This window comes from Bufo gargarizans, chromosome 5 (genome assembly GCF_014858855.1).
Source record: "Bufo gargarizans isolate SCDJY-AF-19 chromosome 5, ASM1485885v1, whole genome shotgun sequence".
In the NCBI taxonomy this organism is placed as follows: Eukaryota; Metazoa; Chordata; class Amphibia; order Anura; family Bufonidae; genus Bufo; species Bufo gargarizans.
This window is the reverse complement of record NC_058084.1, coordinates 451,921,580-451,949,234: the sequence shown is the minus strand read 5'-3', so window position 1 is coordinate 451,949,234 and position 27,655 is coordinate 451,921,580. Positions and strand designations below refer to the sequence as shown.

General features: G+C 46.8%; 1 protein-coding gene across 1 annotated transcript in view; it reads left to right on the top strand.

Moving 5' to 3' along the window:
- Window positions 1-27,655, top strand: part of ADAM22 (ADAM metallopeptidase domain 22) — a 253,471-nt gene that overhangs the window by 201,132 nt on the left and 24,684 nt on the right. The window contains 9 exon segments of the mRNA XM_044292767.1: window positions 6,044-6,163; window positions 6,488-6,500; window positions 6,502-6,654; window positions 7,983-8,088; window positions 8,237-8,327; window positions 9,590-9,607; window positions 23,178-23,372; window positions 25,681-25,781; window positions 25,884-25,922. Of these exon segments, the coding sequence (XP_044148702.1) occupies window positions 6,044-6,163; window positions 6,488-6,500; window positions 6,502-6,654; window positions 7,983-8,088; window positions 8,237-8,327; window positions 9,590-9,607; window positions 23,178-23,372; window positions 25,681-25,781; window positions 25,884-25,922 (836 nt within the window).

The following is a 27,655-nucleotide window of genomic DNA, read 5'->3' as shown; positions in this document are numbered from 1 at the left end:
TAGTTGCAGTAACGCCTTGCGCTGATGTGTATAGTACCGTAATTTGCTTTTTGCTTCGAGCTTAATTGAAGCAAAGGGATTATGACTGGCACTTATAGGGGTCTTCTGGGATTTTACTTTGGTCCTGTGTTATTCGTGGCTGTGCTTGATACTAAAACTCATTCCATTCAAGTGAACAGGACGATGCTGCAATATCGTGCACTGTCACTACTAAGTAGTGTGCAGGTAGGTGGCCCTTTGTAAACTATGAAGAGTGTACAGCCTTTGTACTGCTGCTCCAGGCACGTCAAAATTTGATTAGGGAGGTGCAGAGAGTTAAGGGCCCTTTACACTTCCCAAACAGCAGGCAAATAATTGCTAATTGCGATAATGTGCTGGTGTAAAGGTGCCACTGATTACACTCGTTGATCAGGTAGTAGATTGTTGGAGCGGACACCTAAATCATCCTTTGCTGGCAGCAGATTGTGCCATCTAAACAGCACTCTACTCCCAGCAAACAATGATTCTGTATGGGGATGACGGATGGAATTAGCAATCACTGCTCCCCATACTGTGGAGGAGATCGCTGCATGTAAATGCAAGTTTCTCCTTTACTGACGAGCAGGAGATTGTCAGGAAGCAACGCTTTCTTCCCAACACTCGTCTGCTCAATTGAATAGTGTAAAAGGGGCCTTAAAAAAGCACTCCCACAAAAATGTTTATTCACTGTCCTGTTAGAATGGTACATGATGTCAACTGTAAAGAAGGTAACCTTCTCCCCAGAGACTGCATTTGTGAGTTATAACCTCCCTTCTAAAGCTCAGCTGTGTCATGTGACCAGCACTCAGACTTTCCAAATAACACAGCATCTTATGTGTGGACAGGAAGCCAGTTTCTCTATGTATTCCTATGGGAGCCTCAATGTCAGTCTCATAGGAATGAATAGAGTTCCTGTCCTGTGTCAGTTGGAGATCAGAGTGCTGGTCAGATGACACAGCTGAGGATCAGAAGGGAGGTTATAACCAGGGGCGCACCAACAGGGGGGTCCAACGGGTCTAGAACACCCTAGAACCATTCATTAATATATATATTTTTTCCACTCAGGGCCGCACTGCCGATCGCCACAGGCGGCGCAGCCCTGGTTCTAATTGCGGGCGACAGTGGGAGTCAGTAGAAGATGAGCGCTTCCATTGTGGAAGTGCTCATCTCCATATTCATCTGTATCACCGTCCTCAGGACAGCGATACAGATGGCGTCTCCCTTCCCCGTTCATCAGAGGCCGGCTCAGGCAGCACGATGACGTCATTATCACCCCGTCGCCTGAGCCGGGCAGCACACAGCGGCGGACACAGACCGGAAGAGGCCTGCATCGCATCGCTGCCAGCCTCATGAAGGTAAGTATTAGGCTCCATTCACACGTCCCTGGTGTGTTGTGGACCCGGCACCCCTATAGAAATGCCTATTCTTGTCAGCACCTGCGGACAAGAATAGGACATGTTCTATCTTTTGTGGAGCTGCGGACCCGAAGATCGGGGTCGCGCTCCGCAAATGCGGATGCGGACAGCACACTGTGTGCTGTCCGCATCCATTCCGTCCCCATAGAGAATGAATGGGTCCGCACCCGTTCCGCAAAATTGCGGAACGGATGCGGACCCATTTGCGGACGTGTGAATGGAGCCTTAGTGTGTTTTTTTAATTTTTTTATATATATATGTATATGTGTATATATATATATATATATATATATATATTTTTTTTTTTTTTTATTACAGGGGGCACCTGGTGACACTAGGACATTTCTTAATGACCCATTTTTTTGGGGGGACTATGGGGGCATCTGGGGGTATTTCTCACTGGCCAATTTGGGGGGGGCACTATGGGGGCATTTATTTCTGGCCCATTTTGGGGGGGCACTATGGGGGCGTTTCTTACTGGCCCATTTTGGGGGGGCACTATGGGGCATCTGATGGCACTATAGGGGCATTATTTGGGGCACTAGGGGGCATCTGGGGGCTCTAAAGGGGCCTTTTTTATTGACATATGGGGAGCACTATGGCATCTGGTGGCACTAAGGGGGCATTTTTTACGGGCACATTATGGGAGGGACTATAGGGGAGAGCAGCACTATGGGGCATCTGGGGGCACTATAGGGGCATTATTTTGGGGCACTATGGGGCAGTGGAGCACTATGAGGGCATCTGGTGGCTCTAAAGGGGCATTTTTTTTCTACTGGCACATTATAGGGGGCACTATGGATCTGGCACTAAGGGGGCATTTTTTTACTGGCACATGGGAGGCACTGTGGTGGAGAGGAGCACTATGGGGGCATCTGGTGGCACTAAGAAGGGGCATTTTCAACTGGCACATTATGGGGGCACTATGTGGGAGAGAGAACTGTGGGGGCATCTGGTGGCACTTAGAAGGGGGATTTTTTTACTGGCATGGGGTCATCTGGTGGTACTAAGAAGGGGGATTTTTTACTGGCACATTATGGGGGGAATAAGAAGGGCCATTTTTTACTGGCATATTATGGAGGAGAGGAGCACTATAGTAGCATCTGGGTTCACTAAGAAGGGGCCTTTTTTGCTGGCATATTATGAGGGACACCTATGGGAAAGGGGGAGAGGAGCACAATGGAGGCATGTGCTGGGGGCACTAAGATAGGGTATTTCATACTGGCATACATTATGGGGACATTAGCTCTACTGCGGGCACTAAGCGGGGGTATTTCTTGTACTGTCATATTATAAGGAGAATTATTACTACTATTACTACTAAGGGGGCATTATGGTGAGCTTTACTACTACTGGGGGCTATGGGGAACATGATTACTAGTATGGGCACTATGGGGGCATTATTACTACTAAGAGTGCTCTGGCAGACAATTATTTCTATTGGTGGGATTTTGGGGAGCACTGTTACTTTGGGGGGCACCCTGGCACAGTATCAGCTTAGCACAATATTTTTGGGGACATTATGTTTATACTATTAGTGTCCGGGATACTATTTACTGGGCGCAGTTATTTTGTTTAGAGCACTGTGTGCCAATAATTGTTGACAGGGCCACTATCTGTGTGGTACTAGTATTTTTCAGGGGACAGTTTCTGCAGTATAGTATTGGGAAGCACAGGCGGGCACAGTATTGGGGGAGGCAGGATGGAGTGTTCAAAAGATGTGAAGATGATGGAAAAGTGGGAAACTAATGTCTGTTTGTCAATCTCTGCAGAGACGGGAGATGGCTGAAAAACATCATGGCGGTCTGGTCTGATTGGAGAAGATGAGGAAAGAAAACGTCTACAGCAAAGGTGACATCACTGGATGTAAGAGGTATGTGGTGCTATTTGCAGAAGGAGGATTCAGAGCTGGGTGAGGATGGCCAAGGGGAGCAGCAGGCCACGGGCGGGTGGTGGATGGTGGGGGGAACCACAGGCCTTGAGCAGGATCTGGGAAGGAAGGAGAGCGGAGGAGCTTGCTGGTTGTAGGCTGCTGTTGTCTATTGTATAATGTGAAGCAGGCAGTGCAGCCAGGTCAGGCCTCCCCTCTCTGTATGATGTGTAGAGACGGGCCTCCACCCGGACCTACACACCTTCAATATCGCGCAGCTCTTCCTTCCTTCACTCCTCTTATGGTGCCTTCAGGACTAGGAGGGAGGATGTGAAACTGCAACAGCTGCTGTCACAGAGCTACTTGGGGGGCAGTGTGAGTACAGGAGCTTTATGTCGGGGCCCTGAGTATTGAGTACAGTGCGTCTATGTAGGAGGAGGGTGAGGCTCTTACCTTTATCCTCAACAATATAATTGCAGCTGTACAGTGTTTGTTGGGAGTGGCCTATTACATGTAGGAGGGGCTCATAACAATGGGTGGGGGCCAACATTTTTGAGCGGCTCACTAAGTGCGCCACATTTTTTAATAGGATGGCCTTAGAAAAATGGGCAGGGCCAAAATGTTGGTGCCACACGCCGCTTTTTTTCTTTTCGGACTTCCCTAGACAAAATTCCTGGGTGCTCCCCCGGTTATAACCCTGACTCTTATGACACTGACGCTGGTAAGAAGATTACCTTCACTACAGTTTACATCATGTACCTTTCACAGAATAAAAAATGTTGTGGGAGTGCTTTTTTAAGACTCTCACCAATCTGATATTGATGCCCATCAATATTCTGAACCCTTAAAGGTACAGTTGCAAGAAAAAGTATGTGAACCCTTTGGAATGTTATGGATTTCTGCACAAATTGGTCATAAAATGTGATCTGATCTTCATCTAAGTCACAACAATAGACAATCACAGTCTGCTTAAACTAATAACACACAAAGATCAGACGTGCACAACGGTCAGGAGTAATTCTTGACGATTCCTCTTTACAGAACTGCTTCAGTTCAGCAATATTCTTGGGATGTCTGGTGTGAATCGCTTTCTTGAGGTCATGCCACAGCATCTCAATCGGGTTGAGGTCAGGACTCTGACTGGGCCACTCCAGAAGGCGTATTTTCTTCTGTTTAAGCCATTCTGTTGTTGATTTACTTCTATGCTTTGGGTCGTTGTCCTGTTGCAGCACCCATCTTCTGTTGAGCTTCAGCTGGTGGACAGATGGCCTTAAGTTCTCCTGCAAAATGTCTTGATAAACTTGGGAATTCATTTTTCCTTCGATGATAGCAATCCGTCCAGGCCCTGACGCAGCAAAGCAGCCCCAAACCATGATGCCCCCACCACCATACTTCACAGTTGGGATGAGGTTTTGATGTTGGTGTGCTGTGCCTCTTTTTCTCCACACATAGTGTTGTGTGTTTCTTCCAAACAACTCAACTTTGGTTTCATCTGTCCACAGAATATTTTGCCAGTACTGCTGTGGAACATCCAGGTGCTCTTGTGCAAACTGTAAACGTGCAGCAATGGTTTTTTTTGGACAGCAGTGGCTTCCTCTGTGGTATCCTCCCAAGAAATCCATTCTTGTTTAGTGTTTTACGTATCGTAGATTCGCTAACAGGGATGTCAGCATATGCCAGAGACTTTTGTAAGTCTTTAGCTGACACTCTAGGATTTTTCTTCACCTCATTGAGCAGTCTGTGCTGTGCTCTTGCAGTCATCTTTACAGGACGGCCTCTCCTAGGGAGAGTAGCAGCAGTGCTGAACTTTCTCCATTTATAGACAATTTGTCTTACCGTGGACTGATGAACAGCAAGGCTTTTGGAGATACTTTTATAACCCTTTCCAGCTTTATGCAAGTCAACAATTCTTAATCGTAAGGCTTCTGAGAGCTCTTTTGTGCGAGGCATCATTCACATCAGGCGATGCTTCTTGTGAAAGCAAACCCAGAACTGGTGTGTGTTTTTATAGGGCAGGGCAGCTGTAACCAACACCTCCAATCTCATCTCATTGATTGGACTCCAGTTGGCTGACACCTCACTCCAATTAGCTCTTGGAGATGTCATTAGTCTAGGGGTTCACATACTTTTTCCACCTGCACTGTGAATGTTTACATGGTGTGTTCAATAAAAACATGGTAACATTTAATTCTTTGTGTGTTATTAGATTAAGCAGACTGTGATTGTCTATTGTTGTGACTTAGATAACGATCAGATCACATTTTATAACCAATTTGTGCAGAAATCCATATCATTCCAAAGGGTTCACATACTTTTTCTTGCAACTGTATGTATTTGGCCTAAAAGCATTTTTGCAATATGGTTTTATTAAAGATTTTGCACTGTTGGCTTCTGCAGTTTCCATGTATTATAAGAACATACAGTAGATTGTCTGATGGCTCAGTCAGCAGCACCTCTCTGCCCTCTCCTGAATGATTTTCTAAGCTGATTTATAACTAAATCTAATTTGAACCCTATAAGTAGTATATGGTTTTGGCGCTCGGCTCCGTTGAAGTGAATAGCGTTGAGCTGCAATACCAAACGCAAGCTGTGAACAAGCGTGGCACAGTTTTTGTAAGAAAAACCAGCCATGTTTTTGAAATCCTAGACAACCCCTTTAAGATACAGACTGCCCCTTTGTCAGTATACTGGCAACTATGAGTGCCTTGTTTATTGGCCTGTGTTCCTCTCTGCTTTTTAGGGATGTCCTCTGCGGCTATCTTTTGTGTACCAACATTTCGGGGTTGCCAAGACTTGGGGAACTGGTTGACTCAATTACAACATCATCTGTCCAAAATCAAGGAAAATTCTTAAACTGCAGGTAAACCAAATGATTGAGACTTTGAGAGTAATAATTCTTAAAGGGGAGGTCCACCTTGTCACTACACACACAGGCTGTGTCTTACACACTCTGACACTGTCAGCACCGACTGCTCGTCACGAAAGGGGGTGGGGTGTGGTCTACTGTACACATAAATGGGGCGTGGGTTTAAAAAAAGGGTGTGGTCATACAAGGGAAAGTTTCTGCTTATAGAATACGGACCTGTCCGGCAAGGTCGACCACAGACAAGGGCCCTTTGTGTCTAATGGAAAATCCAAATTCACTGTTATTATACTAATGTGAACATGCACTTTATCTTCTCAGCGGTGGACACATTAAAGCTGGACGAGGAAACTGATCTTGGATATGTAGAAGATGGCACACCATGTGGAGAGCAGATGATGTGCCTGGACCATAGATGTCTTCCTGTAGATCCCTTTAATTTCAGTTCTTGTCTTGGCAGCTCCAAAAAGATCTGTTCTGGACATGGTGTAAGTAGGACCCCAAAACACAGAGGTTATATGCTGAATCAGATACTAGAGAACCACCGGTACAGGCAAGTTGCCATCTGATAATTAAGCACTTAACCTGAAATTGTAGGCTAGGGGATTACACGAAGAGCAATTCCCTAATCTATACAGTATGTAATATATGAATCACTTCATTTAAAAACTGCTTACCTGCCTTTGGACTATCGGCTATATTAGCACATCCGAAGCCTGTTCACAAGATAAGTAGATCCCTCCTAAACATATTTGTCTTAGAATTTTTCAATGTCACAATTTTTTATTAAAATAAAATCTTATATACGGTAATCCTGTAATTTTCACACTGGCCAGCAGGCCGACTTCCTGTCTTTTGAAAGCAGCAGCATTGGCCATAGACACAATAGACGGGAGGGGACCCCATTGACTTATATGGGAGAGTTTTCTATGCATTCTCTGTGAGGTCAGGAGGGAGTAGCTAAGCTGTGATATCACCTATTATGGTGGAACCTGTATTATCTATACAGAGGTGTTACTTGTCATTGTAATTCTGCCTATGGTGATAATGGCTACTGAAAAGTTACCCGTACAGAACAGGAAATCATGACTTATTAATAGACTTAGTGGCCGATGTGAAAATTGCAGGATTTTTTACGTTTTTTTTTAAAAATATAAATACTAAAAAACTCACAAAAATAAATATGTTTAATATAAAAACATGATTTTTAAAAAATCGGTCATTTTCCAGGATTTTGTCCCTTTTTCATTAGCCGCCGTAGTGAGCTAATGAAAGAATCACACTCATCGCTCTGGTGCGTTGCCCTGAATCCATTCTGCGATATTGTTTACTTCTGGCCGGGGTACAAACAGAGTCACATAAGCCGCTGCAGCCAATGACTGGCATCATGGGTGATATGTCCCCCAAGCAGCACATGACTCAGCCGTGAAGTGGCACTTGGCGACACATCACTGCTGAGCCCAGTCATTGGCTTCAGCAGCTCATGTGACCTTGTCTGTACCCCGGCTGGAAGTAAATAAGATCGCCGAACAGAGCCAGGGCGCCAGACTGGAGCAGCAGGCGAGTAGGTGAGATTCTTTCATTAGATACCCCACGTGGGGGGCTAATTAAAAAGGACAAAATCCTGGAAAGTCCCCTTTAATGCTCAAGCTGAATGATCTAGAAAATGGTGAAGAATTGATTCACAAAGGATACTACAAATCTGGGTAACATTTAATTACATAATGAATGTGTTATATTCTGAAAACCACATACCCTCTTCCCATGGATGTTAACAATGGCGCCAATGTAAAGTCTGCATGTTGTGCACTTCCAGATCTGCAGCAATGAATTGAAATGCGTCTGTGATGATGAATACACGGGGGACGACTGCAGCACTTATTTCCCTTACAAGGAAAAAAAAGAAATAAAGGTTAACGATGGTCAGTGCTCACGTTGCCTGGTTTATTATTATTATTCTGTAATACTGTATGTACCTTGCACTCTTATACTACAGTATACCGCCACTGTACTGTACACGGTCTGGCTCCTCTTCAGGAGTGACTTCAATGACATATGTTTCTCTTTCAGGAGTTGTGAGTACAAACATTATCATAGGAGCTATTGCTGGTACCATGCTAGTGCTGGTCTTGGTGTTAGGAATTACAGCTTGGGGCTACAAGTAAGTAATATCTCTTCATACAGAGTCCCAAATTCCCTGCATAGACTGAGCATTAAATGCTACAACTGTGGCTTCCTGCAAATACCACTAGAGGGAGCTTACTCCTTCTAGATAAAAGTCACTAATAAAACGGTATGCAATAAGCCCCCTCTAGTGGTGGCTGCAGGTATCCACAATTATGTCATTTTAAATCTTTGTTTCATTTACTTGACATTAATGTCATAACTGGTGCTTATCACGCTGGCTTAGTTTAACTATGTGCAAAGCTTCTAAAGCTTAAAGTTGGTATCACGTTACACTGTTGGGATAACCCACTGATTTTGGTGCTTGCAACATCTGTATTACCATCTACATACACAGTGCATTCCTATCCTAAAGGCAGACAACAAGACTGCCATGTGGCCCAGGGGAAGTAGGGCCTGCATAGAAATGCTTCTAATGCTCCTGATATAGATTCACTGCATTTTCCAGCAGCTGCCACTAGGGGGAGCTCAGTGCAAAGAAATAATTTGCAGCTTCCATTAAAAGCAAAGGCAACTGTATAAATTCCTACTGTGCATCCCTGAATGATGGCGGCTGCAGGCAGCCAGTTTTATAATAGACTGTGTGACAGGAAGCAGAAGATTCATCTGTGTAGGGTATTCAGAATAAGCATTTTTTCTGACATAGAAGTCGGATAACGTGGCTGAGGCATATGGCAACTTTTTTATTCCAATTTTTTTGGTTCCTAAGACTTTCTCCCACCAAATAAAAAAGATCAATTTATCAGAAATCTGGGGGTCATACTTTGCATTACGCTTTGTCTGGGAGTATTTGATGCATGCATACTGGGAAACTGGGTCGGGGGCATACTGAGTTCCCCTGCAGCGCCACCACAGGGAAAATGAAGCATTACACAGTTGTTAATGGGCTAATAGTAATGCACTGACATACCGGAGCCTCGTTGCAGCCACTTTGAGGGTCCTGGCATTTAAATCTAAACCAGACAACCATCTTAAAGTGAGTTGAGATTTAGGTAGAACAGTCCAGAAGTTCTGTAGATTGTTTTCCCTGAACTCGGACCAGTATAAGGATTCGCAGAAGGAACTCATAAGTGACGGGCAAATACTACTGCCTCCAGGTTCTTCACTGTCATTTCCTCTGAGTGTTTTTTTTTTTCAAATATACGGTTATTTTTTGGAAATCTGATTCAGGTTTTTATGCTTTCTTTACCTAGAAATTTATGTTTAAGTAATAATTTGTTTTTTCTTTGACATGATAAGGAACTATCGGAGAGAAAGGTAAGTCCTTGCCTGTGCATTATACTACATTCTATCACTTTTCACTAGTTTACTGGGGTTTTTCCATAAATTCCATTTAAATGTCCCATATTCTCTTTCATGGCTGATTGGTTCCTAATATCTGCTCAGCAAAGGGACGGATAGCGATCCCATAAGATGTCTTCTTGCATTTGTTTTATCTTAGATTGTGTCACTATTTTAGTCAGATACTTTAACTAGAACATACTCTGCACCTGTCCCATTTCACTGTACGCAGATGTAGCAGCGTTCAAATTGTTAGATGGAACAGGTAATATCATAAAACTGCACCTGAACCTTTTTCATTATGGTTAAAGAGCACCTGTCCCCTCTCCTGACATGTCTGGTTTAGTAACGGAAGGGATGCAAATGAGCACTTAACAAGCTCTTCCTCTAATGTCACCAGATGTAAGGCAGCTATCCTATAAGTCAATGTTCAGCTCTTGAAATAAGCCTTGAGACATGACCTGGATATTAAATAAGCCAGCACCTCATCTGCAGACAGCTGTTTCGGGGTGTTTGCCCCTTATCAGTGCAGAGCAGAGAGTACTGAAGTCTCCTCACACTGATTAAGGTGCTCTCTCCCTGACCCGGACACAGGCCTCTCACCCAGTTAAGTCAGTGTACTCTGCTCTGCACTTATGAGGGGCAATCACCCCGAAACAGCTGTCTGCAGATGAGATGCTGGCTTATTTAATATCCAAGTCATGTCTCAAGGCTTATTTTAAGAGCTGAACGTTGACTTATAGGATAGCTGCCTATTATTTCTTCTAAAAGGTACAAATGAATCGCTAGCAATTCTTAATGAAGGTCCTGATGGGTGTTACCAGTTGTGGGGGTGTCTAATCACAGTCTGACATGTTAGACTGTGTGGGGCACACACCCAACCGATAACACCTAGTTGGAACTTAAAGGGGTATTCCAGAATTTTGATATTGATGGCCATCAGTATTGGATCGGTGGGGGTTTACTCCCCACATCCCGGACAATCAGCTGTTCTGCATTAGCTTTGGCGTTGTGTAGTGCACAGAGCAGGTTCCATTGAAGTGTATGGGAGCAGTGATGCCACATTCAGCTCTATACACTACACAGTTGACAGAGCTGTATAGGTCCGACGGTGGGGCTACTTGGAAACAGCTGATTGGTGGGGATATGAGGTGTCGGACGCCCACCAATCATTTATTCATGGCCTATACTGAGGGTAGCCAATCAATATTAAAATCCTGAAATACCCCTTTAATTGCAGACTGCGGGCAATTAATTAATAAATCTCTAGTAGGAATAATAGATGAATGCATGAGCGGACTGACCATAGACCCTACAGGGAAATTTCCGGGTGGGTCGATGTCCAGAGGGCTGCCCAAGCCCTCCTCTTGGCCAAAAAGATCTGATGCGCTCAGCATTAGGGGTGCGGTCACATGACCGTGCCATGTTTTGTGGTCTGCAAATTGCCGACCCGCAAAACACGGATAACGACTGTGTGCGTTCCGCTGGCGCTGTATAGAAAATACCACGGAACGGTACAAACGGATGTGGACAGCACACTGTGTGCTGTTCGCATCTTTTGGGCCACCATTGAAATGAATGGGTTCCCACCTGTTCATACGGTCGTGAGGCCTTAATTGACGTAGGAGAATCAAGCATTTATGCACCTGGCCAGTGGCCACAGGTGCCTCCTGAATTCAACTGTATTGCTGTCCTCAGGACGATGATACAGTTCTATACTGTGGCAGGTGCAGCAGTATTTTGTGTTGTACTGTGGTATTTGGTTCTGCTGGGGCAGTATTTTTGTTCTTCTCTACTGTATTGCTGGCCCTGCCTACTCCTGTTGTCCCGCCGTCTGTCAATTTGGACCTGTCTGCAGCATGGGGCCACTTTCTCGCCCATTTTACTTGGGGGACACAGGAGACCTTGGAACACAGGAGACCTTGGGTATAGCTCAGCTCCCTAGGAGGCGTGACACTAAGTGAAAACTGTTAAGCCCCTCCTCCAGCAGCTATACCCTCAGTCGGGAGAGAGAGACTACCAGTTTTTGCTTAGTGTCCAAGGAGGCAAGACACTCCCTGCTCTGCAGGGCTGTTTTCTCTTTGTTGTTTAAACTTAGATTTTTTTATTTATATTTTATTTTATTTTTTTCTTCCAGACCATCAGGGACAATAGAGACGCAATAGACCTCTGTTTCTCCCGGGGTTGAGCTGCGCCAGTGCCGGTCACCCGCACTGCTGCCTCCCCCACAGAAGCCAAGGAGGACCAGGGCAGCCCAGCTCCCCTGCATCCCGCCAGCGCAAGGGTCCTGCCACAGCGTCCTGCCACTACGGTGCCAGAAGCTGAAGGGGCGACCCTGCTGGAACAGACCGAGGGTGAAGACGGCTGATGGTGAGAGAGTGGCTTCTCCAGCCCTACGTGTGTCGTGTCCCCCCCCCCCCCCCCGGTCTCCTGCGTGCCGGACCCCCATACTGGTCCCTGCTGGACCCTTCTGTCCCTGCTAGACCTAGGCTGGCCCCTGGGATGCCGTAGGTGAACAGCCATTTTCTGGAATCATACACTCCAAGGCTGTCTTCATATCCTAACTCCATCAACTGAGGAATTCGCTGCCGGTCACTATAATCATATTAGCTTTGTCTTATTATAAAGCAGGACGGGCTCTACCGCACACATCTGCTCCCTCTCCTCCCCTCCTGGCCTCCATAGGGCTTTATCCCACCGCTCCTGGGGGCAGCTGCGGAGTGCTGCGGGAACAGGTTCAAGCCGCTCTGCCTCCCTTCTCCCTGCTAGGAGTGCTGCAGCAGGGCCCGGAGGCCCGCACCTAGCTGCAGGACATGGCGGAGGGGTTGTGCTGGCGTCCCTGTCGCGCCTCCTGGGGAACTGCCTCTGTCCTCGCAGGCATCCGGTCTCTGGGTCCCCCCCATCACCTTGCCGGTGCGCTGCTCAGGGCCAGGGGCCCGCTCCTGATGGGCGAGGTGCAGGGCCCTCGCTTCCAGCCCGCGGGGTGGGTGCCCGCGGCCGGCATGGACTTGTGTGACGCTCCGACAGACCCTGGCCGACCGTCGGTGCATTCCTGTCGGCCGGGCGCTGCAAAATTTTTACCTAGGTTTCACGGCCTGCTGAGTCGCGATTCCGGCGCTCCTTCCCGGGCCCCCTGACTCTTCTGGCCCGCGGGGTGGGCACCCGCGGCCGGTATATGCATGAGCCACTCCGGCTCCCTCCAGGTCCCGGTCGGTACCTCCCGGGCACCGCCAAAATGTAGGCCCCAGCTTTGCGGCCTATTAGGCCGCAAAATTCCGGCCTCGATTGGAGGGGGCGGGAACTTCTCCAGGCGCGAATTCTTCCCGCCTGGAGGTTCCCCCGCCCCCAGGGGATCACTGCGCCGCCCCCAGGCCGGATTCCGGTTAACCTTTTGGGTACCGGCCGGCTCCCATCTAGAGGAGACCCTAAGATGGCTGGCCCACTTCCTGCCTCTCAGAGAGGCTGTGCCCCTGTATGGTGGCCCCCTTCCTGCCTCAGAGAGGCTGTGTTTAAAAAATAAATAAAAAAATATAAAAATAAATTAATAAAATAAAAAGAGAAATAACGGAATTCTTGTTGGCTGCGCAGGACGCTGCAGCCTGACCTCAGTAGTGCTGGCCGTATGCATGCCCCCCTTCTATAGGTGGCATGTCGCGCTCCCGGCCGTGGCGCTGGCCAGGTGCATGTTCCCCTTCTAGGCGGACCCTTGCCTTCTCCCGGGATACAGCGCTGCCCAGGGCAGGCCGCCCTTACTATAGGCAGAATTTGTCACCTTCTCCAGTTACGGTGCTGGCCATGTGCATGACTTCCCTTCCTAGGCGGAATACTGCACTCTCCATGGCTGCGGGCTAGCCTTGTGCATGACCCCTTCTGTAGGCGGAATACTGCACTCTCACCGGTTACGGTGCAGGCTATGTGCACGACCCCCTTCCCTTGGCGGAACACTGCACTCTCGCTGGATTCGCTGCCTGCCATATGCATGAGCCGGCCATATGCATGACCTCCTTCCATAGGAGGAATGCTGCACTCTCTCTGGATTCGCTGGCGACCATATGCATGACCTCCTTCCATAGGCGGAATGGGCATGCCTCCTTTCCTCAGTCGGCATACGTACATTCTCACTGACTGTGGTTGTTCTCTCGCCAGTACGTTGCTGGCCATGTGCATGACCCTCATCCATGGCACTGGATGTGATGCTGGCCATGTGCATGACCCCCCTTTCTGGGCGGAATACTGCACTCTTGCCGGATACGTTGCTGGCCATGAACATTGCCCTTTTCCATGGGTGGAATGCTTTCACTCCCATTGGATACTGTGCTGGCCTTGTGCATGACCACCCCTCATTTCATGGGCGGAATTTTGCATGCTCATGAGACTCATGGCTGTCCTTGTATATATGCTTTACTGGACTCGTACATGTTCCCCTTCATTGGCGAAGTAGTTCCACTCTCACGGAATTTGGTGTTAGGTGGATTATTGCACAATCACTTAATGCTAGGATAACCCTGTGCATGTCCCCCTTTCACTAGGCGGACCTCCTGCGTTCCTGCTGGATACTGTGCGGCCATGTGCATGGTCCCCTTCTGGGCGAAATATGGTATGTCCTACTTCTCTGCAGTTGGTACTGGCCTTGGGCATCCCCCCCCTTTTGGGGCGGGCCTTTGCACTCTTGCCGACTGCAGTGTTTGCCAGGTACATTTCCCTCATTTCTGGGCGGACTGCCTGCGTTCCATCGCATGCCGTACTAATCTTGTGCATAACTCCCTTTCAGGCTGCACTTTGCACTCCCGTAGATACTGTGGGACTCTGTGGCTGGCCCGCTTCGCTGAGTGACATTTTTGCACTGAGCGGACATTCTTGTGCGCTCTGTGCGTTGTTTGGGCCGTGTATGCCTTCTCCTCCCGTAGGTGGGTTGGCCTTCTCACTGTTTACGGGGCTGCTAGTGCGTATGCCTCCCTTCCTCCTGCAACATACTTGTTTCTCTTGGGACTCTTGCACTCTTCTCTGAAGAGATCAATCTGCTTCCACCTGACCCGGACGGGCTCTACTTGCTCTCTACTGCACTGAGCTAGGCGGTACTCGTTTTCGGGTTTGAATTGTATATTGTGGTTCCGTATCCACCATGTTTGTTGGCCCTTCCACCTGGGGAGTGTTCGTGGTTCCTAGATGCTTACCCATTCCTCCTCCCGCGGCTTTGCCTTCCTGCGCAAGCGGTCACATGGATGAGAGTGCTGTCTGCAGCGTGCCTCGAATTCTACGTTGGCTATGGCGGGACTACGGTTCCCTCGCCTACTACCATTTCCTCCTCTTTGGATGCAGTGTGGTATGAGTCCTTTCTATTTGCGCTTCAGTTCTGCTCTGCTACCAGGTTCGGGCCGCACTTCTCTTGGGTGCTCGATTGTCCAGGTCCGGGGGACCTCCACTTTGGGTTCTTCAGGGTATTCGCCTTCTGCGAGGCGTTGAGCCGGGCGTCTCACAGAGTAGCGGGTGTTCTGCCTTTGAGCTGTCCTACTATGACTTCCCTGTTGCCCACTCCTCCTTTCGGTTGGAGGGTGTTATGCCGGCCTCTGTCTCGACTGCCTTTTCTCGCCGGCTCTGTTTTGGCTCCCGCTCGGGGCATATCACCCGGAGAGCATGGTTGTTCACTTGGATGGTTCCGGTGTTCCTTGTGGCCTTGTACCGTCTCCCTCGTTCACATTGGCTTTACTAGCTGTGCCATTTACCAGGTCTACCGCGTTCTGTCCTCCCGCTTGGGTGCAGATTGCATTTTCCATTCTAGGTGATGGTTCTGCTGTAGACCTACCTTCTCGGTAACTTGGGAGGACTACCCTTCGGTCCAGATTGTCCTTAGATCTCCCACACCGGGACTATAGAACCCCTTCCTCTGGTGGCAACATCGACGTGGACTTTAGCCTGTCTTGTCCTGGCATCTGTCGGATGCTGGGAGGACCCTTTTGGTTCCTTCCGTCTGTCCTTCTGCTCCCCCACTCCAGGTGGGTACTGGACGACGTTGCTCGGGGGCCGACGGGACCAGTTTTGCCGGACTCTTCTGCCCGTGTTACTGGTCTGCGCCTGATCACATTGGGTTTTTGCTTCATCCAGGATCTATTATCGGACTTAGAGTTTCTTACCTGAGGTTCTGTGGGAAGCTGGTCTTTTCCCCACTCTGCCTTTCTCTCACCATGGTTCTGTCCTTCTCCAGTCCGGCCTGGACCTGGGACTGGGACTCTGTTCCTTGAAGGGTCAAGTGTCGGCGCTGTCCATCATCTTCCAGCGTTCCTGGCCCCTCTAGGGCCTGTCAAGACCTTCTTCCACTGGAGTGGCTCATTGGTTCCTCTGTACCGTCCCCGGTACCGCCCTGGGAACTACATACTGAGCTCTCGGCGCTCCAAGCTTTCCTTTGGAGCCGTTACAGAAGTTCTCTCTACTTCTTCTGTCCTGTACTGTTGTTTTTCTCTAGCCATCATGTCTCTCAGACGGGTGTCTGAATGGCGGCCCTTCTTGTTCCGAGCCTTCTGTCCTTCCCTAGGACAGGGCTGTTCTCCATCCCATCCCTTCCTTCCTTCTGAAGGTGTATCTGCCTTACATCTCAACAAGGCCATCGTTCTCCCCTTCCCACCCGGGATCGGACACTTCACCGATTGGACTTTGTTCGGGCCTTGCAGTTTTTACTTGGAGATCACCGGCTCTTGTCTGCGCTCGGACTCTTATGGTTCTAGGAGGTCCGCGCAACGGTTTGACGACCTCTAGGGTGGCTTTTGCCCACTTCATCAGAATGGTTATTGCTGAGGTTACCGCGCCAAGGGCAGGGCTCCGCCTTCGGTGTCGCCGTTCTTTCCACCAGAGCGATCGGTGTCTCCTGGGCCGAAGACATTGGGCTTCGGCCGCGCAATTGTGCAAGGCGTCCACCGGTCTTCCTTGCACGCCTTACTAAGTTCTACAGGGTGCATGCTCGGGCTTCGCTGGATGCTGCCTTGGGCCGTCTGGTTTTGCAGGCGGCGGTTCCTTGATGCCTTCGGGTGCTTCGCCTTGGAGCTGTGGTCCCCCCCCCTCTTGGACTGCTCTCGAACGTCCCAAGATCGGTATAGCTGCTGGAGGGAGGGGCTTAACAGTTTTCACTTAGTGTCACGCCTCCTAGGGAGCTGAGCTATACCCAAGGTCTCCTGTGTCCCCCAAGGAAAATGGGCGAGAAAGAGATTTTACTGGTAAGTTATACAAAAATCTCATTATTATTATTATTTTTTCCAGGGCCACTTTAAGTTCCTAGTCCACCCCAGGATGAATGACAGCTTATTGAGTCATAAGAATAGATGCTGGAGAATAGAATTGTTATCACATGGGGAATGCTAGAAGTTACTAAAACAGACATGTCAGGAGAGGGGATAGGGTCTGTTTAAGAAGAGAAGTTAAATGACACACTCAGCTCTGCTACATCGGTAAACTGGTTGAGTTGGTAATAACAGATCGTGGTCTTATACTGACGTTTCAATGTTTGTCTGTAAGAGGTGGTAGAAGCTGTTTGATAGGACCGTGCTAGGCATTGTCTCAGTGTGCTTCATGTATTACTATGAGATGCTTATCAGGACATGTGTTCCCTGGATTATATCTACATAACCTTGCCGAGGTGGAGCGGCATATTGATGCCCACTTTAGCACCAAGCATCTGGGGTCATGCGCCACCTGCCCCTTCCAACAACACCATTTTACTTTAGTCTATCTGTCCCCCATACTCGCCCAGGTCAAGGAGGCTGAAATATGGAAGGATGTTTGAATGGATTAAAGCATGGATGTGAAACTCATGGCCCTCCAGATGTTGCAAAACTACAACTCCCATCATTCCCTGATAGCTGTAGTATGCCCAGGCATGATGGGAGTTGTAGTTTTGCAACAGCTGGAGGGCCACGAGTTTGACATCCCTGGATTAAAGGGATATTTCCAACTTAGACCTTCACCTCTATCGAGGGGCCCGAAATGCTTGTCCTGCCTGGTGTGGAGGACGCCAACCACCAGATTTAGGCAGAGAATGAATGGAGAAAAATCCCCATCTCTCCCTATTTACTGCGATGGAGTTATGGAAACAGCCAAGCAAGCGTGCTCAGATCGTTCTGAGATCCTTATAGAAGTGAATGGAGAGAGCGGGGGACGTGTGCGGCCATCATTCTATTCATTTTCTCCCTCATCTCCCTCATTGTCAGTTCTCATGGATATACCCCTAATAAGACTACATAACCCGATTCTTTGTCCAGATCCACATCTTAGATAGGCTATAACATCTAGCCGTGGAAAAATAAAGCAAACTACAGTATATCAATCAGACCTGTCTTGCCTAAAAAAAATAAAACATATTATACACTCATTGACAAAAAAATTAAGAAGTTGTTGAAATGAAAATTTCTATGTGTAAATTGAATAATGATATGTGTAAGTGATTGCAATATTACAGAAAGGGGAAGTTTATTGGGGGTAAATTGTACAATAAAAAGGAGGCTCTAGGACACTGTTGGGCCACCTCCAGTCTGGATACAAGATGAGGTATGGCCTCTAGCCTGGGTACAAGAGGAGATACAGCCTCTAGCCTGGATACAAGATGAGTTACGGCCTCTAGCCTGGGTACAAGAGGAGATACAGCCTCTAGCCTGGATACAAGATGAGATATGGCCTCTATCCTGGATACAAGATGAGATATGGCCTCTAGCCTGGATACAAGATGAGATACGGTCTCTAGCCTGGATACAAAATGACATACGGCCTCTAGCCTGGATACAAGATGAGGTACGGTCTCTAGCCTGGACACAAAATGACATACGGCCTCTAGCCTGGGTACAAGAGGAGATACAGCCTCTAGCCTGGATATACGATGGGATACAGCCTCTAGCTTGGATAAAAGATGAGATACAGCCTCTAGCCTGGATACCATATGAGATACGGCCTCTAGCCTGGATATAAGATGGGATACAGCCTCTAGCTTGGATACAAGATGAGATACAGCCTCTAGCCTGGATACCAGATGAGATACGGCCTCTAGCCTGGATATAAGATGGGATACAGCCTCTAGCTTGGATACCAGATGAGATACAGCCTCTAGCCTGGATACCAGATGGGATACGGCCTCAAGCCTGGATACCAGATGAAAAACAGCCTCCAGCCTGGATTCAAGATGAGATACGGCCTCTAGCCTGGATACGAGATGGGATACGGCCTCTAGCCTGGATACGAGATGGGATACGGCCTCTAGCCTGGATACGAGATGGGATACGGCCTCTAGCCTGGATACGAGATGGGATACGGCCTCTAGCCTGGATACGAGATGGGATATGGCCTCTAGCCTGGATACAAGATGGAATATGGCCTCTAGCCTGGATACAAGATGAGATATGGTTGGGCATGGAGGCATACAGTCCTAATTGGCTTGTAGATCCTGCACACTTGTATGTTGCTAAAGCTGGTACCCCAGCTGGTCCTATAAATGCTGGATTGGTGATAAATCAAGGAAGTGCTGGAATCCGGTGGAGACATTCCTTGGAAACCCTTGCAGTGTGGGTGAGCGTTATTCTCCAATGCCAGTTGTCAGCCCTGCCATGAGAGGATCACATGTGGCGGCAGAATGTCCTGCACATATCGCTGAGCTATTAGTGTCCCTCGTGTCACTACTAGAGGTGACTGACTGTCGTATGCAATGGCTCCGCAGATCACCACACCAGCAGTTGGCGCAGTGTATTGCCCCACAGCAAAGGCAGGATTGAAGCGCTGACCACGATGCCTCCATGTTGGAAACAAACTGTCAACAGATCCCAAAAAGAACCTGGCTTCATCGCTAAAGACAATGCAGTTCCAGTACATAGCAGTTCAGGTTTCTCGTTCACAACACCACTGCAAATGAAGGCAACTGTGGCTGGATGTCAATGGCAGGACAAGTAATGGGCACCATGACACTCAATTTGCTCCTTTGCTAATCACCTGGAAATGGTCCGGGCTGAGACAGGGTTGTGTAATAAAGGTGTCATCTGTGTCTGGATGGCGGACCACGAACTGTGGATGCTGCTCATACTTGACAGTGGATCAAGCCATCTTTTCTCCTGGTGGTCTGTCTGGGCTGTCCAGAGCCTATTCAGTGCGTACGATCGCGCTGTAAAACGCCCGACGCCCCAAGAAGTACATGAGCTTCTTTGGGGCGTCTTGTCGCGCGTTCCCGCTGAAGTCTATGTACGGGAACGCGCGACAAGACGTTCCGTTATGGTCCATAGTAGCGAAATCCATAACGGGATTCTCCGCTAACCCAAACCCGAACTTTAGACGCCGAACTTAAAACACAAGTTCGCTCATCACTACTTACAACACATTCTATCAGCTAGGTCCTAACATCCTGCTTCCCTCAGTCCAATGAAGTGCTCCCTCTCAAAGTCTGTCAATTGGGCAGAATGTCTTTGAGTGTGTCATCGAGGCATGTCTAGCAGTCAACGAGGTTCACTACCCAAAAGTAGCCTCTGAGAACCTTTTTGTACAACAGCGGGGGAGGCACTTTTACACCTTCTTGTGGCAAGACATAGCGGGTCATTTATTAACCAGAAATCTGCCTATGTTAGGCGTATTTCTGGCGCAGATTGCGGCACAAAGGTCCTTTGCACAGCAATCTGGGACTTTTTCCCGTTCACACCAGGTCTAAAAAACTGGGCGTGACGTCGGCGGGAAAGGGGACGGGCCAATAGACCCTTCTCATTTACCATTTTCTACGCCTGGTTTAGGTGTAAAAAATGGTCTAAATGTAAGACAGCAAGGGAGCTGCCTTATATTTAGAAGCGGCGGTGGATTTGCCGAAGTTATGGAGAGGCTATAGGGGATATTAAGATCAGTGTCTAAAATGCCAGTCTTAATAAATGACCCCCATATTGTCTAATCAGAGCATACCTGTAATAATTTACATATCTGCCTGAGACATAACTGCATGCCGAGTTCTGACATTTCTATCTGTGTGCAGTATTTTTTTTGTCAATGAGTGTATATTTTAGTATATTTTAGTGCTATTCCTTTTTTTTTTTATATATATATTTTCCTTTATTAAAAGTATGCAGATTAATGGCATGATTAAATTGCATGCAATATAAAAACAATTTTTTACAAAATGCATTAAAATTGATTTTTTAATAGACGAGCTTAATTAAACTCTGAATCTCTGCTGCACATTTGTTGACAAATTTAAAACCTAGCTTCGGGGCGGATGTAAAATTTGCTTTTCCAATATGCAGCAGCCTTTTCTGGTCAGTTTTGCTAATCACAGCCTCATTAAAAAGTTATTCCCATCAGATACTGTAGGTTCTGCACAATCCGTTCTCTTTTTCCCCCCGTGCAGTCGGTGTATGGCTGCGGCACTGTGCACTGCCACCCTTTCATTCTCAATATCGGTGGAGGTCCCACAGGTCGGACCCCCACTGATCATAAAGTGATGGCATATCCTAGTGGCACACCATCTCTTTATAAGACAGGAACAGTTTCAAGACAAAATCCGTACAAGGGTAAAAAAAAAATACACTTTATACATGGAGAATATATAAATACTGGTGCATTTTTAAAGGAGGTGTCTGGGATTTTGATATTAATCCTCAGGATAGGTCATCAATATCTGAATGGTGGGGGTCTGTCTCCTGGCACCCCCGCCAGCCAGCTGTTTGAAGAGGCTGTTAAGGCTGTATTACACTGGCTGATATTTCGGCTGATAATTCCTAGCGAGCATTCTCATGAACACTCCTTAGCCATCATCTTGCAGTGTAATACTGCCGCTGATTGCTCAATTATTGGGCAGTCCTCATTTTTAAGCAAATCAGCACTTGCCGGCGGGAAATTGCGCTGTCTAATGGCGATCTGCCACCGGCAAACCATTAGACAATATAGGGACAAATGATGGCATAGCGATCGCTCCTCCCATGCTGCGGAGGAAATCGTGCCATGTAATAGCATGCATGAACTCTTCCCTTCCAACAATTGCTTGCCGATCTGCCTGTCTAATACAGGCTTTACACTCTGGTGAACAAGCAGCCTCTTCCTAGGCCAGTGACATCATGGTAATTGGTCACATACCCTAGGGCCTGGGCTGCAATACCAAGGACAGCCACTCTATAATGTACGCCGCTAAGCTTGGTTTGCTGTGAGGATGCCGAAGCACCACAACCTCTTCAAACAGCTGATCGCCAGGTGTCGGACCCTCACCGATCAGATCTGATGACCTATTCTGAGGAGAGCTCATCAATATTCTACTCCCAGAAAAACACTTTAAATGAAAACTGCAACCTGATTAGTTGCCAATGGGGCAGCTGCTCCACATTTCAGTTTTGATAAATCTCCCCCAATGTTATTATGGTCATTGACAGAGCGCAGAGAAGGCACTGATCACCTTTGTCCGCACACTTTCATGGTGTACACGACTGCATCATGCTGGTACCCTGCTGTATCCACATTGCATTACAGCCTCAAATTAGGGTCTCCATTCACAAGCAATGTAAAGCGATGATCTCCAGGTTGGGACTCTCCACTGTGACACTACAACTCTCAGTATATTCTGTGTCAGGGTATGCTGAGAGTTGTGATTTCCCAACAGCTGTAGAGCCTCAAATTGGAGATCAATGAAAGAAGCTCATAAGGTACAAGCAACACATAAGCGACACTTCAGGTTTCAGAATTGAATACCTTGGTGCAGTTCGCCTGTCCCATGGGCACTGCCAGTTGAGGTTCTCTGGCTGGTATAACCTGAAAAACTTGACTTGTTCAGAACTGGGAATGTGCATTGGTGTCAAGATGAAGATGGCAAAATGTGCCCCTCCAACCATCTCACGTGCACACTTGGCAGCCCCTCTCCTCCCCTGTACTTGTATGGGTCTGTATGTCATATAAGTAATGTAAGTGCCCAATCCACGTCTTTAATGGTGCTGGCCTTGGGGTGCAACAGAGTTAGGGTAAATCAACTGTCAAGAGGAACACAGCCTCCAAAACGAATTATCCATTCTCTATGCTCTAATGCCAAAGTGCTATAGGTTGTCCCGACCCTGGGCATCTTGTCCATCCAATGTTGCATTATTCCCTGCTGCATCTAACAGGGGGAGATAGGTAGTCAGGGTCATACACAGTCCTAGTCCAGAGGGCATATTCTGAAACGAGCAACATGTCCAACAGCCATGAACAATAGGCCAGCTATGATATTTCCATTATATAGCCACGCTTACCATCCCCCATTATAGTTAGCTTTTACCATTAACTGTGCCGTATTGAAGACTTGGGTTGGCGCCTTTTATGCGCAGGTGCATAGCCAGTTATTATGCCTGCCTGAGCTTTGTCAGTGTCCTCTTGGGTGACCCATGTGTCAGGCACCTAGATCCCATCCATATCTGCCGTCCATCCCAGGAGAGCCACGTGTTGATGACCTGTGTCCTGTAGTGAAACATACATGTCCCATTGACCCTCTCTGTCCTTCCCCCTCTGAACTAATGCTTTTATGTCTGTGTCGTTTCTATGTGCGTTTGTCTTGTTTTCTGACTTTACAATATCTATTATGCTTTAGACAAATACCCCAGGGAGATTATGTAAAAAAGGCTGGAGATGTCGACTCCTTTTATAGCGACTTGCCTCCCGGAGTCAGCTCAAACTCAGGATCTAGTTCTAAGAAGAGGTCTGCTATTCTGTCGCATTTTCAGATTTCTGCCTGTTCCATCCCACATTATTCCATTAGTCAGAACATTTCATTATTTTGCCGAAGGTTTGATTCCTTTTTAATTTTCTTCTTTGTGGAATAGTAATAAAGGAAACCCATAATAACTTGACTTCAAAGTAGCTGTAGCTCAGTTCGTAATGCTGGGGAGGGATGGAGGGCTCCCGATGCCAAATTATGACTTGGTCCTTTTAAATTGCCCAATGGGATTCTATATTTTATGGAACCCAATAGTAAGATATCAACAGTTACTGGCGCATGGAAATACAACATGGAGATTTACAAATGGAGAGGCCAAGATAATGGTTATTGTTGATTCCCATGGCACAAGTATGGACACCGTCTGAGGTCCTTCACCATCACCTTGCTCCTTTGAAGTCAAGCAAACAATTACTGTTATTCTTATAGTTGACTCTATTAGGCTCGGTTCACACCCGCATTGGAGGCCCTGTCGTTGAGTGCATCATATTTGCCAGAAAAAATAGTCCAGCATGCAGCGCTATTTTTTCCAGCAAAGTGATGGACACCACAGCGGAACCTCATAGACCCTATTACAAGCCAGTGGGGTCCGTCGGGCACGGTTGGTGTCCGTTTTATGACAAATCGGTCACAACTAGAATTCTGTTTTTCTCCTCCTATATCAAACAGATGTGAACCTAGCCCAACTGGTTGGATTCACCCTTGCATGACACAATGGCTCTACCTACTTTCAGTGCATTTCTGCGGTTGTCAGCAGCTTGCTGATAGGATTAAGACTGGCATCCTAAAACGGTAGCAAGAAACAGATGGTCCAGGCGTGTCACCTTAACTTTGGGCAGCCTTTTTTTTTTCTTAGGTTCCAATGCAAAATCTGCAAGAGAACCGCTGTCCCCCAACTATCACTCCTTTTTTTATAGTATTGGTCCAACTTTGCACCCTCTATAGTTACTACCCTTTTTTTTTTTTTTTTTTACATAAGATATGTTTTCACATGCTATAGGCACATCTGTTTCCATTTTTCTAGACCTAAAAGAAATTATAGCCAATACTGTACCTCCAAATATCCGGGATTTTAAACAGAGACACATAAAGATTTTTTACTCATGGATTTATAAGGAATCCATGTGCAAACAGCTTGTTATACACTCCAGTACGTGGTGTATTACAGAGATGTTTTCCCCTAAAAGTACTATACAGCAGCACAATATGGACCCAGAGTGTGCCACCTTAGAGGATCCGAAGAGAACACACTTTGTAGTAGGGTAGGAATAATGGAGCCTTTCAAATCCGAAGCGAAGCCCTAAATAAATATTACGTAGCTTACCACCTTACAGGAGTAATGCTGGCTTGCATCGGATCCCCATTTAATGAAATAGACCAGTACATACTCTATGTTCAGTTGAACAGAATAAGAATATGTATTTAGATCATAAATGTACTTATACCATGTGCTTAAAGAAGCACTATTGTAAAAGAATAATACTACTATATCCTCCTCTATTATGTTTTAAGTCCTAATCAAAAGGGTGCACATTTTCTGTAAAATATATATGTATCCCAGAAAACGGACGAGGCTTATTAGACCCTTTTGGCCGGGAGTTGCAGCAGAAACTTTCTCCCAGCGTTGTGCCTGTAACTTTAGGCTAGGAAAGCTGTAACACGGCCCTTTAATTAAGCCCCTCCCTCCTAAACTGTTTCCATCTGAAGATAGATGGGATTAGGAGAAGATAGGCCCCTGTTTTCTGTGCCTAGGTTTCTGCTTGCCTATAAGCCTGCAGAAAATCTAACACATAGTTAAGTTTTTTAAATGTATTTTTCATTTGTTTCCGGCGTAGTGCCCCTTTAAATTTAATGGACTTTTTCCACATCTTCTAGAATAGTCTCAGGCAATAAATTGAATATCATGTTCTCTTTTTTTCACCACTTGTCTGGAATTAAAAAAATAAAAAGTCACTTTTTTTTTTTTTTTATACCACCTGCTCCGTCCTTGTTAACCGGATATTGAAGCTGAGCCCTTTGCACTTGGATAAAAATGAGCTACAATACCAGGCACAGGCCACGGACAAGGGTGGTGCTCTTTCTAGAATAAAGCAGACCCAAAGGGTCCTTTTTTTAAATAAACTTTTTATAAAAAAGTAACCGAGAACACTTTTACCATTGTGGGTGGCAATTAGTGGCGCTCATAAGTGTCACCGTTTGCGTTCCATGGATTAATAGAACAGCTTGTCTTTATACCCCGTCTAGAGCATCATGGGGTAATCTCGTTTTTCCGTTGCCATTGATCTGACACTTTCTTCCATGGTGTTTGTCCAGCACTACAGACCCATCCTCACTCTACTGCCGAGGAAGGATTCAGTCGTGTCTTTTCTCTCCCTAGATCTAATGGTCTGTCTCACTCATGGAGCGAAAGAATCCCGGACACTAAGCACGTCTCCGAAGTTTGTGAAAACGGAAGACCAAGGAGTAACTCCTGGCAAGGTCAGTTTAGCTCTGCGGATCTAATAGTGGATCGTCCACAAATTGAAAGACAGAGCTGAAACGCTGAATGTTCCTGATCTTGAGTACGCTTGTGTTCCTTAGGGCAGGGCTTCACCCCCAGCCATGCAATTCCAGCAGAAGGTAGGACTGTGTGAAATGCATGATGCAACTTTTGCACGGTATGAACTGCATACCCTTTCCCTGCATCTGGCACTTTTGCAGCCAGATTTGACCATTCAGTAGGACCTATAAAATGGAAGACAATCTGTTGTACCTAGGGGTATCGTCCAATCATCTGGATTAGCAAGTTTTTCAAGTAGAAGGAAGAGTGGGCCATATGTTATAGATTGATGGCTTCTTTCTTCATGATCCATTTTTCTAGTGATTATACTATACCTGATAATATAGTAAGGATAAAAAGTCAGTCCATTGTCTTGCAGTGGTAATCCAGAGTAAGTCAAAACAGTCCAATTTTATGGAAAATTTCCTGACTTAACGACCCATCCGCGGTAATCTGTACAGTACTATAATATTACTGCTTTTAAGAAAAGTATCCAGGCCCCTCTTGAACTCTTTAGTGAGTTCACCATCACCACCTCCTCCTTCCATAGTCTCACTGCTCTTACTGTAAAGAATCCTCTTTTATGGGGATGGCCAGTGGTTATAGATAAAGCCCTAGATGTGCATAGATCATGGGAAAGATCTATAGTATGTAATGACCACTGATATATTTATAAGGTCACCCGTCAGTTGTCTTTTCTAATCTAAATATCCCCAATCTTGGATACATAGGGGTCATTTACCAAATTAGGCGTGTTTCTGGTGCAGATTGCGGTGCAAAGCCGCATTGTGCCGCAATCTGCAACTTCTCCCCACTCACACCAGGTCTAAAAATGTGGATGGGCCGGCAGACCCATCTCACTTACCATTTTCTACGCCTGTTTTCGGTGTAGAAATGGTCTAAATGTAAGACAGTTAGGAAGTTGTCTTGCATTTAGAAGTGGCGGTGGATGCGCCAAAGTTATGTAGAGGCCGGCGCGTCTTTGTAACTTCGGCGGATCCACCACCAGGTATAGGACTTATTAAGACTGGCGTCTAAAATCCCGGTCTTAATAAATGTGCCCCATAGTTTGTAGGAGGTTTTTACAGCACAGTGACATGATGCTCCACAAACAGGTGTCACTATAAGGCCTCATGCACACGACCGTTGTTGTTCCGTTTTCCGTGATTTTCTGCGGACCCACTGACTTTCAATGGGTCCGTGGAAAACTCGGCTAATGCACCGTTTGTCATCCGCGTCCGTGATCCGTGTTTCCAGTCCGTGAAAAAAATAGGACCTGTCCTATTTTTTTCACGGACAACGGTTCGCGGACCCATTCAAGTCAATGGGTCCGTGAAAAAACATGGAGGCACACAAGATTGTCGTCCGCGCGTCCGTTTTTTTCCTATCATTTGCATGGCAAACTTGAGTTAGATTTTTTTAACTTTCCTTCATGTCTGGAGATCCTCCCAAAAAAAAAAGGGAGACACACGGAAACAAAAACGGACATTGATCACAGAACAACGGAACCCCTTTTTGCGGACCGCTAAAAAATACTGTCGTGTGCATGAGGCCTTAAAGGGAACCTGTCATCTGGATTTTGGGTATAGAGCTGAGGACATGGGCTGCTAGATGGCCGCTAGCACATCCGCAATACCCAGTCCCCATAGCTCTGTGTGCTTTTATTGTGTCAAAAAAACGATTTGATACATATGCAAATTACCCTGAGATGTGTCCTGTATGTAAGATGAGTCAGGGACAGGACTCATCTCAGGTTAATTTGCATATGTATCAAATCGTTTTTTTGACACAATAAAAGCAGACAGAGCTATGG